General features: G+C 31.5%; 5 protein-coding genes across 5 annotated transcripts; 3 read left to right on the top strand and 2 right to left on the bottom strand.

Annotated features, from left to right (window-relative positions):
- Positions 1–6058: 6058 nt before the first annotated feature.
- LOC113382442 (histone H1-like) lies at positions 6059–6818 on the top strand. Its single transcript, XM_026620795.1, has one exon. It carries the CDS (start codon positions 6095–6097, stop codon positions 6788–6790), a length of 696 nt encoding a protein of 231 aa, XP_026476580.1. The 5' UTR covers positions 6059–6094; the 3' UTR covers positions 6791–6818.
- Positions 6819–7770: 952 nt separating this feature from the next.
- Positions 7771–8251, bottom strand: LOC113382443 (histone H3). The gene has a single exon (XM_026620796.1). The coding sequence runs from the start codon at positions 8204–8206 to the stop codon at positions 7796–7798; it is 411 nt and encodes a 136-aa protein (XP_026476581.1). The 5' UTR covers positions 8207–8251; the 3' UTR covers positions 7771–7795.
- A 154-nt stretch (positions 8252–8405) lies between these two features.
- On the top strand, positions 8406–8865 carry LOC113382446 (histone H4). Its single transcript, XM_026620799.1, has one exon. It carries the CDS (start codon positions 8484–8486, stop codon positions 8793–8795), a length of 312 nt encoding a protein of 103 aa, XP_026476584.1. The 5' UTR covers positions 8406–8483; the 3' UTR covers positions 8796–8865.
- A 752-nt stretch (positions 8866–9617) lies between these two features.
- LOC113382450 (histone H2B-like) lies at positions 9618–10112 on the bottom strand. Its single transcript, XM_026620802.1, has one exon. It carries the CDS (start codon positions 10065–10067, stop codon positions 9696–9698), a length of 372 nt encoding a protein of 123 aa, XP_026476587.1. The 5' UTR covers positions 10068–10112; the 3' UTR covers positions 9618–9695.
- Positions 10113–10197: 85 nt separating this feature from the next.
- Positions 10198–11559, top strand: LOC113382449 (histone H2A). Its single transcript, XM_026620801.1, has 2 exons — positions 10198–10266; positions 11122–11559. The coding sequence occupies exon 2, from the start codon at positions 11143–11145 to the stop codon at positions 11515–11517; it is 375 nt and encodes a 124-aa protein (XP_026476586.1). The 5' UTR covers positions 10198–10266; positions 11122–11142; the 3' UTR covers positions 11518–11559.
- The last annotated feature ends 5795 nt before the right edge of the window (positions 11560–17354 follow it).

Here is a 17354-nt window from a genome sequence, read left to right as displayed (position 1 = left end):
ATTATTATGAAATTTTACTATTGTCGAATATAAATTTTGTATATTTAGGTATTATTTACATATTTCCTTAAAATTTAAGAAAAATTAGATAATCTCGAAAAAATTATATGAACACACATAACGATTTATATATCATTTTATTCGTGATTTTATTCTGCATCTTTCGTACGAACAAAGTTTTTTCGTATCTTTTACTGTTTAGCTAGTAGAGAGCAATCTGTGTGATTGATCACTTATTGAAATGCAAATTACATTTAGATTGCAGCAATTATTGACAATATTTCTATATTTTCATAAAGAAACCATATAAATTATAATACATTGTTAAAATTTCGTATGGTTCTCCAGTCATTCAATTCTAATAACAATCACCATTTAGGCTAAAATCTTGCATGTTTTCTGACCCTCGAACAAACGGTTATTCACGGTCAGCGTGTTTAGATATAGCAGCAGAGCCGCATATTCAGTTCAGCAAGCATTCAAGAATAAAAGAATAAAATAATATTTATTAAATATCAACTAATATATAATCTTTTCTCGGCAATGAATATAAGATATTATTATTTTATTCTATACAATTGAATTAAAAAAAAAAAAAACATAAATATTATATTTTATTATTAATGACTAAATTATTTATACATTCGATTTATTTTAATAAAATATAATATGATAGAAATATTATGATTTTACAGAATAAACAGTTTGTGAATTTTTTGACTCAAGTTATTTCAAGAAACAACAGTACAATTGTTTACTGTTTTGTATTTTATCGTTCTTTTGAAAACTACGAATGAAATAATTAATTATAACGATAATATTATTTTATTAGATACTATGCAAAAAGAGAATAGAGCACACTTCTTGAACTTGAATGCACGACGCGACATAATGTTTTACACAAATGATTTCTAACCGAATTTTATGCGTTGGTGTATTGATAGTGTATTACATCGTAAATATAATTAATTATTTCATACAAATAATATTTTATTTTAATAAAATATTATATTCGTTATTTAATCAAATCGTTTATATTAGCTATTGTTCAGTATAGATTCATAGAGTACTCAAATGAATGTTCAATGACAGTTTATGAACAATTATGATACTATTTATGAATAAAAATTTACAAAAACTGTTTCTAGGATATATAAGTATAATTACATCGCATCAAATATAACATATCTCAATGCTCATAAAAATGCGATAACGATTTTGTTGAAAACGCACTATTGAGTGCAGAAGTTATTTGAATATAATTAGCGATATTTTAGAAAAACTAACCGTTGAAATAAATCATGCTTTTGATGATATGTTGGGGATGAATTTGGCTATCATGTAAATCCATTGTTTTATGCGAATTATTTAGAATAAAAGCGCTGGATTTAATTTTTGATTGATTGATTTCAAAACTATTTATTTTCCTTAGAATTGTTTACATATTACAATAGTTGTATGTTACATGTGATATTTTTAATTGTACACCTGCCTTGCGGCATTATTACAATTTATTATGGAATTTTATATATATACTTAGGTCTATTTGCTTAAATTGATGCTCTTATTTTGGTTAGTATGAAAATAGCTTAAAAAAAAACATACTTCATTGAGTTAGTATTTCTTAAAACTAGTTAACAAATTATGTACACTCTTAAAACTAGCTAACAAATTATGTACACTCTTAAAACTAAATAGAATAATATAATAACAGTAACGAATAAAAACTTATACTTGTTAAAATTTTTGAATAAAATTTTAACTTGCTAGTGCTATATTTGATATATTCTTAATTGTTAAATTTTCACTCATTTCACAGTTGTTTAAAAATTTGGTATTTAGGATGGTTATGAATTCTGATATAAGTGGAACATTGGCTTCTTTATGTAATATTTTGTTAGAGTAATACTTATTTGTTCTTTCATTAAAAACTTTATTTAAAATAATTCTGATATTTTTGTTTTGCATTCTTTGTAATAAAGTAATATTGGATTTTGAAGTTTTGCTCCAGACAGGAGCACCGTATGTGAGGATTGGTCTTATCAGTGCAAGATAAAGCCGTCTTTTATTTTTTAAATTCAGTTTCTTGTTACGTAGAAGTGGTTGAATTTTTTGCATTATGGAATGACTGAGAGCCAGTTTATTATTAATCATTGCTGTAAAGTTCATTTTCCTATCTAACAACAGTCCAAGGTATTTAACTTGTATTTTCCATGGGATGCTCGCATTTTTAATTTTAACTGGTCTTTGAGGAATAAATTTTTTTGTTTTTCTAGTAAATAAAATAGCCTCTGTTTTCTTTACATTTAACTTAATTTTCCATTTTTCAAAGTAATTCGATATATTGTGTAAGTGGTGTTGTAAGTTCTTTTCTATTTTTTTGAAAGATTTGTTTGACGTGAAAATGGCGGTGTCGTCGGCGAACATCAATAGTTCGGTGTCGTTTTTGTGGGAAATCATGTGTGTAAAAGGTGAATAGTGCGGGTGAAAGGATGGATCCTTGAGGGAGTCCGGAGGTAATAAGGATGGGTTTTGAATGTGAGGAATTTATCATGACTCTAAAATATCTATTTTCGAGATAAGATTTTATTATGTGTGTTAGGTTTGCTGGAAACTTTTGGCTAATCATTTTGAATAGCAACCCTTCGTGCCAAACTGTATCGAAGGCTTTTTCTATGTCTAATAATATCATTCCGGTATGTTGTTTTACTTTGAATTTTTCTTTAATGTGGGTATTTAGTATAGATAGAGGGTGTAAAGTAGAGTGGTGATTCCTGAACCCATATTGGGTGTTTGGAATTAGTTTGTTTTGTTCAGTATGTCGTTTAAAAAGTTTTAGAATAACCTTTTCAGCTACTTTACTCAAAGTGCAAAGTAAACTAATTGGTCTGTAACTAGTGGGTTTTTCAGGTGGTTTTTTTGGCTTCGGAAATGGCAGGATCAGGGATGTTTTCCATGGATTTGGAAAAAAACCTAAATCTAGCATTGCATTAATTATTTTTGTTATAACTACTAGTGTTTTATTGGGAAGATTTTTAAGAATAATGTTTTGTATCCGGTCATTGCCTGGAGCCTTTTTGTTCTTAAATTTTTTAATGATATTTTTAATATGACGAGGTTTTGTCCACATTGTTATGTCACGTGTTGGTTTAAAATGTGAGAAGTATATTTCATGAGTACTATTGACAAGATTGTTTGTGTAATCGTGTCCTAGTTTTGAGTTTTGGTTATGTACTTTTTTGAATTCATGAGCTATTAAATTTGCTTTGTCTTTGTCCGTGTAGATAGTCTTATTTTTGGTTTTTAAGTGTGGTATGGGTTCAGGTGGTGAGGTTAGTTGTTTGGCTAATCGCCAAATGTTATTGTGATTTTTGTTGGTTTGTTCCATTTTAATTTCCCATTTTTGGTTATAATGATTTTTTAGGGATTCGGATATTTCTTTGGTTAGTTTGTTGAGCAGAGGTTTGAGAAGCGGATTTCGTGATAGTTGCCATTGTTTTCTAATTCTATTTTTATGTTTGATAAGTTGTAAGATTTCAGGTGGAATATTTTGCTTATAATTATTTTTAACTAAAGGAATCGATGCGGATATTGCATTTTGTATGTTTGTGGTTAGGTTTATGACAGCTGTGTCAATGTCAGTAGTAGTGTCAAGTGATTGTTTCATGAAATATTTTTGTTTAGAATTTGTCTGAATTTATGCCAATTTGCTTGTTTGTAGTCGAAATACTTTATGTGTGTTTGCTCATGAATTGAAGTGTTTCCAGTTGCTATATTTAGTATAACTGGATTGTGGTCGGAGTTGGTGGAATCTATTGTCTTAAGTGCAGATATGTTTTGTATATTGTGTGTTATTGCTAAGTCTATTATGCTAGGAGTATGATGGGGAATATCTGGGTAGTGTGTTGGTGTATGAGGAAAGTGTAACTGTAATTCTTCTATATTATTGAAAACATAGTTGTTTAGTTTAATGCCATTTGTGTTTCTGTTGCTGCATCTCCAAGTTGGATGTCTGGCATTAAAATCGCCCGCCACTATAGTATGCGGTCGTATTTTAGCCAGTGCGTCCAAATCAGATTCGCACAGTTTATTGTTTGGGAAGTATGCTGAAACAACCGCGATTTCTTGTCTACCGTAGGTTACTGTAATCGCTGTTGCTTCAGCATGTTTGAGATTATTGGTTTCTATATATTCATGTTTAATTGATGTTCTTATGATAAGAGCCGTACCGCGACCGCCATTTTCCGTTATGTCTTTTCTGTATACAATAAAATTGGGGATAAAAAAATTTGTTTTTGGTTTAAGTAATGTTTCAGAAACAAGAGCTATATCAATTTTGTATTTATTTAAAAGTAATTTAAATTCAACCGCATTGGAGAGAAGCCCCCTTGCGTTCCAATAAAGAATATTAACTGTATTAGACATTTATTTGCTATTTGTAAAATGTTCAATTAAATGTTATCAATATCATTTTCATTAGCTGTATTGAGGATTTTTGCAAGATTCAATAATCTATTGAAAGATGCTTTGATAGCTGGTTTTTCAAAGACCTGTTTAATAAAATTAAAGTTTGCGAGCATACCTTTTAACGTTGAGTTTTCAGTTTCTGTGGTGCCTTGTTCGTCTAATATTTGAGGTGTAGTCTCTCTTACTGCTTGTCCATCTTCGGTATTTATATTGTTTAGTGGAGTATGGCGTTGCGGTAAGCTAGGGAACTGTCTCTGGTCGCTAATAACGGCATTGAATTTTCTGATGAGCGGTGGTGGAGGTGGCGCTGGTATAAGTACTTTCTGTTTTGCTTTTGCTAGGAGCTCAAGTCGTTTCTCTTTAAGTTTCAAATACGTAGAGCATTGCCTGTAGTTTGCGGGATGTTCCTCGTTACAATTTACACATTTTGGTTTTTCTAATGTTGTTTTGGTACATTCAAACGGCTTATGTTCGTTTTTACATTTGACACATCTGAAGTCCATATTGCAGTAACTTGACGTGTGTCCGAATTTTTGGCAATTGTAACATTGGATTATGTTACCATTTGACTTGTAACGCTCCCATTTAACCGAGAAGCCAGCTAGCAGTTTTTTGTTTCGTATTATCTGCATGTCCTGTTCGTGATCGAATAATATGGCATAAACTGGGAGTTTTAGTCTTCTGCCAAGACTATCCACTTTAGTCATTTGAATAACATGTTTTACTCGACAGAATTCATTTAAAAGTTCGGTCATGATTGTTTGGGGATCGGTGTTTGGTGGTACACCTGTGGCTACAATCTTTTGAAGCGTTTGCTCTTTTTGAGGAAACGTAAAAAATTTCTTTTTCAGGGTTTTTAATTTGTCATACACAATTTTAAAATCGTGAATGTTGTTTGTACGCACTATGTATTGATTTTCACCTTTATATGTCACACTTATTTTGTTAATTGTCACTTTGTTTATGTCACATATGGTTTTATAATCACTGAAGTCATCATTTATAATAATGGGTGGCATTTTTGAAGGTAAACGATCTTTTTCACATGTGCTCACTTTCTTTTCACTATTTTTAGTACTTTGTTCATCACTGATTTCAGAATTTACACGGCGTCTTTTTACATTTTCACTATTATCAACACACACACTATCTGTATTGTCAATGTTTAGTATTTTAGCCACTTCTTTGCTGACATTAGTACAAGCTAAGGGTTCAAATTTGTTAACACCAATAAATTTGCCTTTCGGAAACTCGTTTTGTAACTGTTTTGTGGCTTCAATCGAGCGCGTCGATGTCGACGGGTTGGAAGCCATTTCTTTAATAGTATTTATTACATTTACATTTTTAGTTACTTTAATTTTAGCACCTTGTTTTTTAATTATTTTCATTAACATAGGCTTTTAAACCACTATAACTATTTCACTTTTTGCTCTACGATGTGCACTGCTCGGCGGTTCAGACCGAACTCTTAATTTTTTACAAATAATTTACATTTTTGTAAAATTTTCAAATATTATTGTTTTCTCCTCGGTCCTACACTTTTCGAATATAGTTTTTGGCCACGCCCCTAACATATTTAACCAATCACGTGTTAGATTTACATTTTAACCTACGATTTTTTACTATAATGTCAGATAACGCTTTATCTACGTCGCCGGCGGCAACCGCTGCGCCAGCGACAGCATCGCCGAAAAAGGGCAAGACTGCGGCTGTTAAAAAACCGCGAGTGAAGCCGTCCCATCCTCCTACATCTGAAATGGTAAACAACGCTATTAAAAGTCTGAAAGAACGCGGCGGATCGTCGCTGCAGGCGATTAAGAAATATATGTCGGCCAATTATAAAATCGACGCCGAGAAAATGTCAACGTTCATTAAAAAGTATTTAAAGTCAGCTGTTCAAGCGGGCACACTGATTCAAACAAAAGGCAAAGGTGCTTCGGGTTCGTTCAAACTTGCCGCGAACGCTAAACAGAGCGGCGGCGAAAGCGGTGTTTCGGCTGGAAAAGCCAGGACCGCTAAGACGCCAGCGGCAAAAGCAAAATCGAAGACAGCAAAGTCGAAGGGCGCCGCCAAACCTGCTTCGTCCCCTAAAAAGAAGTCTGCATCCGCAGCGGGCACATTAAAAAAGTCGTCGGCGAAACCTAAGACGACAGTCGATAAGAAGAAGACCATTCAGGGTAAGTCGACGAAAGCCTCATCGGCCAAGGCAACGAGCAAAACGAAGAAAACCGTCAAGACCGCAGCCGCAAAGAAACCTAAATCGCCAAAGAAGACATCAAAAGTAGCCAAACCTTTGAAAAAAGCGTCACCGAAAAAGAAGTGAAAACATTTCATTATCTTTTTACACAACAGCAAACGAAAATGTTTGCACAAAGTCCTTTTCAGGACTAACAATAAATTTTTATCAAAGAACATTATTATTTTACTTATATATATCTTATCATCTTATATTATAGCCTTTTCGTGGACTTCGGAAAAAATTTTAATAAAATATTTGTAACAGGAGCGCAGCAACGCTCGCTGTGTTCCTCGCCGTGTTGTGTCATTGACGAAATTTAAAAGTCAAAGTCTTTTCAATTTTCAATTTCGTCTTTGGTAGGGAGTTGTTCAATATCAATCGCTGAATTTTATTTATTTATTTATTATTTTTTTTTAAATAATTTTATATGAATAAATTATCTTAATCAAATGAAATATAATCAATAATTTATTAATAAAAGTTTTATATATCACTTTAAATAAATCAACTATACATAGAACGGCAACTCTCATAATAATTAAATTCATAATTTTTTCTAATTTTTTTTATATAAATAATAAGTAAATGGAAATTAATTAATGAAATAAAATATAATCATTAATAATTTATGAAGTTTCAATCTTTTTTTCATATCGTATTCGAAAAAGAAAATTTATATAACTTTAAATAACTATATATGAAATTAAAAAATATACAATCAAAAAAAAAATATTTATATATAAATATATATAATATAATATATAATATAAATTTCTATCATCAGAACGGCAACTCGCCCATATTAATTAAATTTAGAATTTTTTAAAGAAGCTTTCAGAAATTCATGACGAATTTTACAAATTCAACTATAATATTTTTTAAACTTAACACAACAACACACTATTCAACAAGTCAAATCATGTGTGTTGTCAATAATTTCAATTAAAAAAAAAAATCAATAAAAATTTCTAACGTATCGATGGAATAATTCTGCAAAATAAAATAATTTGAAAAATAATAAAAGTTCTTTTAATTGATCATTTTGGTGGTCCTGAAAAGGACCGATTTGTTTTATAGGACGACAGGCGTCTAAGCGCGTTCTCCTCGAATACGCCGAGCTAGTTGAATATCCTTGGGCATGATGGTTACGCGCTTGGCGTGGATCGCGCACAAGTTTGTATCTTCGAACAGGCCAACCAAATAGGCCTCGCTAGCTTCCTGCAATGCCATGACGGCGGAGCTCTGAAAACGCAGATCGGTCTTGAAGTCCTGAGCGATCTCGCGCACTAGACGTTGGAACGGCAACTTTCGTATGAGAAGCTCGGTGCTCTTCTGGTAACGACGGATCTCACGCAGAGCTACGGTGCCAGGCCGATAACGATGCGGCTTCTTCACACCGCCGGTCGCCGGCGCGCTCTTGCGAGCCGCTTTCGTTGCAAGCTGCTTACGGGGCGCCTTGCCACCGGTGGACTTGCGAGCTGTCTGCTTCGTACGGGCCATTATAACTCCTAGATTTCGTTTCGAGAACCTTCTCGTTTGACGATCGTTTTGATACTGACGCGTCCGGCTCGAATATTATGATCAAAATACATTACGAATGTCCGATGCTGTGCTCGGCTGTCATTGGTCGGCGCCGAATGCTCGCATAGCTATGATGGGCGTGGCCTAGCGAGCTCAAACTTTTCAATAATTTCGCTCGTCGGAATTCAGTCGTTATTCAGACTTCGAGCTGTTAACATCAATTTGTAAATTTATCCCGACTGCGATATATTGAAAAATGACCGGCCGTGGCAAAGGTGGTAAGGGACTCGGAAAGGGTGGCGCTAAGCGACACAGGAAAGTTCTTCGCGATAATATCCAAGGTATTACAAAGCCGGCTATACGTCGTCTTGCTCGCCGTGGCGGCGTCAAGCGTATCTCGGGTCTAATCTACGAAGAGACCCGCGGTGTTCTGAAAGTGTTTCTCGAGAACGTTATCCGCGATGCAGTCACATACACCGAGCACGCCAAGAGGAAGACCGTAACCGCTATGGATGTCGTATATGCGCTCAAACGTCAGGGTCGTACACTGTACGGTTTCGGCGGTTAAATTGATCAACGGACGCAGTCATTTCTTATAAATACAAAACAAAAAAGAGCCCTTTTAAGGGCTGTCAAATATAATTAAAAGAACAAGTAATATATTTTACAATTTACGTACAGGCTTTATTTGATTTTATATGAAATTTGTTTATTTTCTTGCAGAATAACTTGCTTTGGTAATATTATTGATAATATTATCAAATTGGAAAGCCCTTCGAATATGTTTTAAAGAAAGTATTAATTAATATATATTTTACTATTTTTTCGTATTGACTTTTTATATGCAATTGATTTCTTTTCTTACATGGGGGGGCTTCAATTAATAGAAAATAGAAGCCCTTTTAGTATTAGTATACTTTACAGTTAAGGGCTTCGAAAAGGGCTCTGAATTGAAGGAGCTCAATTAAATGAATGAATTTATTAAATTTTGCATATTATTTAAATTTATATAACATGTAATAATATATTTTATATATTTAAATAATAAAATTTTTAAAATATTTACGACAATAATTTTATTTTTACGAAAATATTTAAATTGCGATTTTTTTTAATATAAATTTATTTTATAATAAATTAAAATAAACTTAAACTTATTAACTAAATTTGAAAAACTAAAGTTTTAAATTGAATTGAATATTCAATCATTAATTTTTATCATATTGAAAATATATAGAAATTGAACATTATTTATAATATAAATTAATAATAACGATCTCTAATAGAAATCTGATCAAAATTTATTGAAAATCCTAATAAAATATCATTAGTGTCAGGTTATTTTATTTTATCTATAAAACCAATGTAAAAATTATAAAGTTCTTTTGTAAAATATTTGTGGGCCCTGAGAAGGGCCTTTGTTATTGTCGACAGAACATATAAGTGGCATCACAAAATCTTCATCATTTTATTTCGAGCTGGTGTACTTGGTTACGGCCTTAGTACCTTCGCTGACGGCGTGTTTGGCCAACTCGCCTGGTAGCAATAGCCGGACTGCTGTCTGAATTTCCCGACTAGTGATTGTAGAGCGTTTGTTGTAGTGAGCCAAACGCGATGCCTCGGCCGCTATACGCTCGAAGATATCATTCACAAAGCTGTTCATGATGCTCATCGCCTTGCTCGAAATGCCCGTGTCAGGATGGACTTGTTTCAAGACTTTGTAAATATAAATGGCATAGCTCTCCTTGCGCTTACGTTTCTTCTTCTTGTCGCCCTTTGAAATATTTTTCTGGGCTTTGCCTGCTTTCTTAGCCGCTTTACCGCTGGTTTTCGGTGGCATGTCTGATGTTTACTAGTACACTGACTGATACGAAATGAGTCGTGCCGACGCTCCGTTTTCGTACTGCTTCAACGTTTTGACTGAAGCCGTAACAACGTACGTAGGCAAGGGAGGGGCGTGTCTACAAAAAAATGGGCGTGTGCTTGCAACGCTCAGAAATCTATACGGGCCCGTTCGAGAACTTTGATATCATTCTCAGTTTGAACTAGAGGTGGGTCGTTGACGGTTTTGCCGTCAACGAAACGAAACGGTTATCGGGGTTTCGTCAACTAGTTAAATAACTAGTTATTTTTCAACTATAGTTATTTTTAACGATTCAACGCTGGCAACGTTAAGAAACTGATAGTTGAAATAACTGTTTCATTGAAAGTTGGTAATATGAACTTTGTTCTTATAAAAGTCAAGTTGACGTTGGATTTGATGAATAAAAAGAAATAAATGTGAATTGTCACATTTATTACACACACATATTATATATATATATATATATATATATATAATAAATAAAGGTTTAATTTAAAAAACTTAAATATTTTCATTACAGCGAAGCCATATACTAAAACATCGAATTTACATGTTATATAAAAATAGCAATATAAAAATGTATGGTTATATAAATGTTATGAAAAATAAAAATCAATTTTCAGGTTTAGTTTAAAAAAATTATTACAAGACAAATGCTATGAGATTTTCATGAAAAATATTAACCATTGAAAACTATAATAAATGTAACTGATTTTCTAAAATTAAACGATTTGGCGCGTGTTGCAAGTTTCTTTTAAGATGTACATGTACATTTGCAAGCAGTAGCCTAACAATAAGCGATTTTCATAGTATTGGTTGATCCTTTCCGACGCAGGTACCTGCCTACGTTCGTTTTCGACAACAAACGAATTCCTATATCGTTGAAAAAACTAACTGGCCGCCATGTTTTCAACTGTTTCGAAACTAGTTGATTTTCAACTAGTTATTTCGTTGCGACGAAACGGTTAGTTAGTTAACGAAGAAGAAACGGTTGAAAATAACCGTTCGTTGATTCAACGCCCATCACTAGTTTGAACACGAACCTGTAAACATGTCTGGTCGAGGCAAAGGCGGTAAAGTCAAGGGAAAGGCTAAGTCACGGTCTAACCGTGCCGGTCTTCAGTTTCCAGTCGGTCGTATTCATCGTTTGCTACGCAAAGGCAACTATGCCGAGCGTGTCGGCGCTGGTGCACCCGTCTACCTCGCTGCAGTCATGGAATATCTGGCCGCCGAAGTTCTCGAGTTAGCCGGCAATGCGGCTCGCGACAACAAGAAGACCAGAATAATTCCGCGTCATTTGCAACTGGCCATCCGCAATGACGAGGAACTCAACAAACTGTTATCGGGTGTTACGATTGCTCAGGGCGGTGTATTGCCGAACATACAAGCTGTGCTTTTGCCAAAGAAGACAGAAAAGAAAGCTTAAATTTCTTTTATTGTCGCAAATTGACATAAAACCGTCCTTCTCAGGACGAACAACTTTATTCAAAAAATGAACATATATTATTTTACTATTTATTTATTATTTTACTATTTTATTTATAATACTATTTAATTTACTATTCAATACTCATTTTAATTTATTTTAATTTTTTTATCATAACATTCGGTATATAATTTAATTGATTTTAGATATTTTTATTTAAATAAATATAAATAACAACATTTGTTTGAATGAATCAAAGAATATTTAAGGTTATAAATGTACGAAATAATAACTTTATTTATTAGTTACGTTGTTATAAATCATTTAAAATGAATATAAAAAAAATCTATATAAGTATATTAATTTTTGTAGTGATTTCAACATCAAATAAATAATTCTTGTTTTATTATCGAATATTAGCACATTTATATGTTATTATGTTATCAATTATTATTGAATTTCACTAATATCGATTATAGAATTTGTATATTTAAAAAAAAAATTGTAGGGTTTGTTAATGATTTGATTTTTATAACATTCGCAATTCAGGCTAAAATCTCGCATGTTTTCTGACCCTCGAGCAAACGGTTATTCACGGTCGTCGTGTTTAGGAACTGCCGCTGTATAGTGGCCTAAATGTTTCAGCAAGCATTTACGCTAGATATCAATGTCAATACCATAATACCTTATAGCAATTTGTTAGTCTCGACGAGGAGAATAAAATAATAATTATTCATAAAGAAAATAATAATGTTATAGTGAATTTTGACGCGTGTTTTTAAAAAGGGGCGTGGCTTAGTGATCGTGGAAAGTTTTACTAATAATTATCGTACAAAATTTATTAATAATCATAAATAAATGTACAAAATAATAACTTTATTTATTAGTTACGTTGTTATAAAACATTTAAAATAAATATAAAAAAAAATCTATATAAGTATATTAATTTTTGTAGTGATTTTAAAACCAAATAAATAATTCTTGTTTTATTATCAAATATTAACACATTTATATGTTATTATGTTATCAATTATTATTGAATTTCACTAATATCGATTATAGAATTTGTATATTTTAAAAAAAAATTGTAGGGTTTGTTAATGATTTGATTTTTATAACATTCGCAATTCAGGCTAAAATCTCGCATGTTTTCTGACCCTCGAACGAGCGGTTATTCACGGTCGTCGTGTTTAGGAACTTACGCTGTATAGTGGCCTAAATGTTTCAACAAACATTTACGCTAGATATCAATGTCAATATCATAATACCTTATAGCATTTTGTTAGTCTCGACAAGGAGAATAAAATAATGATTATGCATAAACAAAATAATAATATTATAGTTAATTTTGACGCGTGTTTTTAAAAAAGGGCGTGGCTTAGTGATCGTGGAAAGATTTACTAATAATTATCGTACAAAATTTATTAATAATCATAAATAAATGAATTGTTATAAAATTATAATAGTATTATTATTTAAAGTTATGATGAATTATTATGAAATTTTACTATTGTCGAATATAAATTTTGTATATTTAGGTATTATTTACATATTTCCTTAAATTTAAGAAAATTAGATAATCTCGAAAAAATTATATGAACACACATAACGATTTATATATCATTTTATTCGTGATTTTATTCTGCATCTTTCGTACGAACAAAGTTTTTTCGTATCTTTTACTGTTTAGCTAGTAGAGAGCAATCTGTGTGATTGATCACTTATTGAAATGCAAATTACATTTAGATTGCAGCAATTATTGACAATATTTCTATATTTTCATAAAGAAACCATATAAATTATAATACATTGTTAAAATTTCGTATGGTTCTCCAGTCATTCAATTCTAATAACAATCACCATTTAGGCTAAAATCTTGCATGTTTTCTGACCCTCGAACAAACGGTTATTCACGGTCAGCGTGTTTAGATATAGCAGCAGAGCCGCATATTCAGTTCAGCAATCATTCAAGAATAAAAGAATAAAATAATATTTATTAAATATCAACTAATATATAATCTTTTCTCGGCAATGAATATAAGATATTATTATTTTATTCTATACAATTGAAAAAAAAAAAAAAAACAAATATTATATTTTATTATTAATGACTAAATTATTTATACATTCGATTTATTTTAATAAATATAATATGATAGAAATATTATGATTTTACAGAATAAACAGTTTGTGAATTTTTTGACTCAAGTTATTTCAAGAAACAACAGTACAATTGTTTACTGTTTTGTATTTTATCGTTCTTTTGAAAACTACGAATGAAATAATTAATTATAACGATAATATTATTTTATTAGATACTATGCAAAAGAGAATAGAGACACACAAAAAATATGGTAAATATAATATGCGTTCAAATTATATTCTTGAACTTGAATGCACGACGCGACATAATGTTTTACACAAATGATTTCTAACCGAATTTTATGCGTTGGTGTATTGATAGTGTATTACATCGTAAATATAATTAATTATTTCATACAAATAATATTTTATTTTAATAAAATATTATTTTCGTTATTTAATCAAATCGTTTATATTAGCTATTGTTCAGTATAGATTCATAGAGTACTCAAATGAATGTTCAATGACAGTTTATGAACAATTATGATACTATTTATGAATAAAAATTTACAAAAACTGTTTCTAGGATATATAAGTATAATTACATCGCATCCAAATATAACATATCTCAATGCTCATAAAAATGCGATAACGATTTTGTTGAAAACGCACTATTGAGTGCAGAAGTTATTTGAATATAATTAGCGATATTTTAGAAAAACTAACCGTTGAAATAAATCATGATTTTGATGATATGTTGGGGATGAATTTGGCTATCATGTAAATCCATTGTTTTATGCGAATTATTTAGAATAAAAGCGCTGGATTTAATTTTTTACAAAAAAATTAATTTAATTTGAAAATTTGCTTTATTTGTCTTAAATACATACATTGATTTTTACATAAAGATACAAATTGTATACACCTATTCTGGGAATATCATTATACTATCATAATATAATATTGTTAGCATATATATATAATTGTTTCAATTAGCTTATATAAGTATGAAAAGAGCTATTAAAAACATACTGCCATCAAGTGTTCTTACAACTAGTTAACAAAAGATAATTAAAATATATATTTACAACTAAATAACAATGTACAGATTATACTAAGTTATAAGAAATTTATGAAATTTGTTCAGTTATATTTGCTATGGTTGTATTTACATGTGTTCTACAATTAGATTGAAAATTAGTAGTGAGCTTTGTAATGTATTCTGTTATGTATGGAATATTGATAGAATTATGAATTTTTTCATTTGATACATATCTTTGGTTATGGGTTTCTACTAATTCCCAATATTAATCTAATGTATTTATTTTGTAGTCTTGCATTATTGCTAAATTAGTTTTTGTTGTGTTTCTCCATACCGGAGATCCATATGTTAAAATTGGTCTTACTAATGATAAATATAGTAGTCGTTTATTGTGTATATTAAGTTTGGAGTGAGCACCAATTATTGGATGTAGCTTATTCATAATAGCTATAGATAAGTTTGCTCTTGTTTTTATGTGTTCATTGAATTTTAGTTTTTTATCTAGTGTAATACCTAGATACTTTACCTTGTCAACCCAATTAAAGTTTACATCGCCTACATTAAGAGGTCCTTGCAATATATAGTTGTTCTTTTGTTGGTAAATATATATAGCATTGGTTTTTTCTACGTTTATTCTTATTTTCCATTCGGTAAAATAGCTAGATAGTTTATTAAAGTGTGTGTTAGAAGTTTTTATGAATTTTTTGAAATTTGTACCCGAAGCGAAATTGCAGTGTCATCTGCGTATGTTAATAGCGTGGTGTTATCGTCGTGTGGTATATCGTGAATGTAAAAATTAAAAAGTGTAGGTGAGAGAATTGATCCTTGCGGTAACCCATATGGCACTGGGTACAGTGAGGATCTTGCCGAATTTACAGAAACCATAAAAAATCTATCAGTTAAGTAAGATTTGGTGAGGTGGATAATGTTGGAGGGAAATTTTTAATAATCATTTTGTATAGAAGTGCATCATGCCAGATAGTGTCAAAAGCCTTTTCGATATCTAATAGAAGCATTCCTGTAAGTTTTTTGTTAGCTAATTTATTTTAACGTGTTTTGTAAGTATAGTGAGTGGATGTGCTGTTGAGTGCTTAGGTCTAAATCCATATTGTGTTTCAGGAAGGAGATTATTACTGGTGATATGTTTTGATATGTTTTAATATAACTTTCTCTACTAATTTACTGAACGAGCATAGAAGACTAATGGGACGGGTAGCTATTGGGGAGATGGGGAGGATGGGGAGGCTTTCCGGGTTTAAGGAAAGGAAGTATGTTTGAAATTTTCCACTGATTGGGAAAGTAGCCTGTATCAATGATGCTATTGATAATTTAGTAAGAAGGATTATGGCTTTTATGGGAAGGTTTTTAATAATTATATTTGTATATTGTCATGTCCTGGGGCTTTTCGGCCCTTTATTTTATTTATAAATGTTGTCACGTCTTTGGGTTTGATCCAAAGTTTAATGTTCCGTTTAGCTGTTGTGGATTTGAAAAATTTTTTGTTTGTTTTTCGGACTAATTTTAATGAATTGTCGTGCCCTAAGTCTTCATTTTGTTATGAATTTTAAGTAATTCATTTCCAATGGCGTTGGCTTTTTCAGAGTCCGAGGTATGCAATGTGTTGTTTGTAATAAGGTAGGTATGTCGGATTGTTTTTTGGTCAGTTTTCTGGCCGTGGTCCATATTGTGTTGAACCCTGAATTAATGTTATCTAGCTTGTTTTTCCAGGTGATGTTGTGGTATTCTTTGATGTCAGTTGAGATCTGTCTGGATAGTTTGTTAAGTAATTGTTTGATGTTCGGGTCTCTTGTGTGTTTTGCCATTGTTTACGAACATAATTTTTAACTTAATGTCTGCAAGTATATTCTGTGGTAAAGAGTTGGGATTTGATGAGGATTTTTGGGTGGGAATTGATTTGTTAATTGCATTTCTCACACACTCGTTAAGATTTGTTATTGCCTTGTCAATTTGTTCTGTAGTATCTAAAGAAATTTTGGTTGTTATTTGATTTTTATATGCATTCTAAATAATTTCCAATGAGCGGCGTTTGTAATCAAGAAAGTTTTTATCGTTGCTATTGTTAACTGCTAAATTATCAATAGCTACAGATGTTATTACTGGATTATGGTCCGAGCTAGAGGCAGTGAGAGTGTGTGGAGTTGCAACATGGACAAATTTCGAGTGATTGCAAGGTCGATAGTGCTTGGGACCAGTTGCAATTATCTGGATAATAGGTATGAGATAGAGGATAATGCAATTGAACTGTATCTATGTTGTCTAGTAGGTATTCATGTAAAACTAGGCCATTATAGTTATTGTTAGTACAGTTCCAGAGTGGAGTCTAGAGTAAAGTTAAAATCGCCTGCCATAAAAAACTTTAGGAAAAAGGTTGAGCAAAGCGTCTAAGTCTTGGTATCGAGTTTATGGCCAGGAATATAACTGGAAATAAAAGCTATTTGTCCCAAATTAGATTCTATTGAAATAATAGTTGCTTCTATATTATTAAGAACAGGGGTAGGAATATGGGTATGTGGGATGTTATTTTTGATATAAAAATAGCGGTTCCACGACCTTTGATGTCATCTTTATCGTTTCTGTAGAGATTTTGTAACCATTAATAGAAAAATTTATATGTGACTTTAAAAACGTTTCGGAAACCAATGCTATTTGTGTATGTTGTTATGAGTAAGTAATAGTTTAAATTCAGAAGCTT

Source organism: Ctenocephalides felis, unplaced genomic scaffold (assembly GCF_003426905.1).
Source record: "Ctenocephalides felis isolate EL2017-DRISC unplaced genomic scaffold, ASM342690v1 CF-g0.4_SCAFFOLD_03438, whole genome shotgun sequence".
In the NCBI taxonomy this organism is placed as follows: domain Eukaryota; kingdom Metazoa; phylum Arthropoda; class Insecta; order Siphonaptera; family Pulicidae; genus Ctenocephalides; species Ctenocephalides felis.
This window is presented reverse-complemented; position numbering and strand designations above follow the sequence as displayed.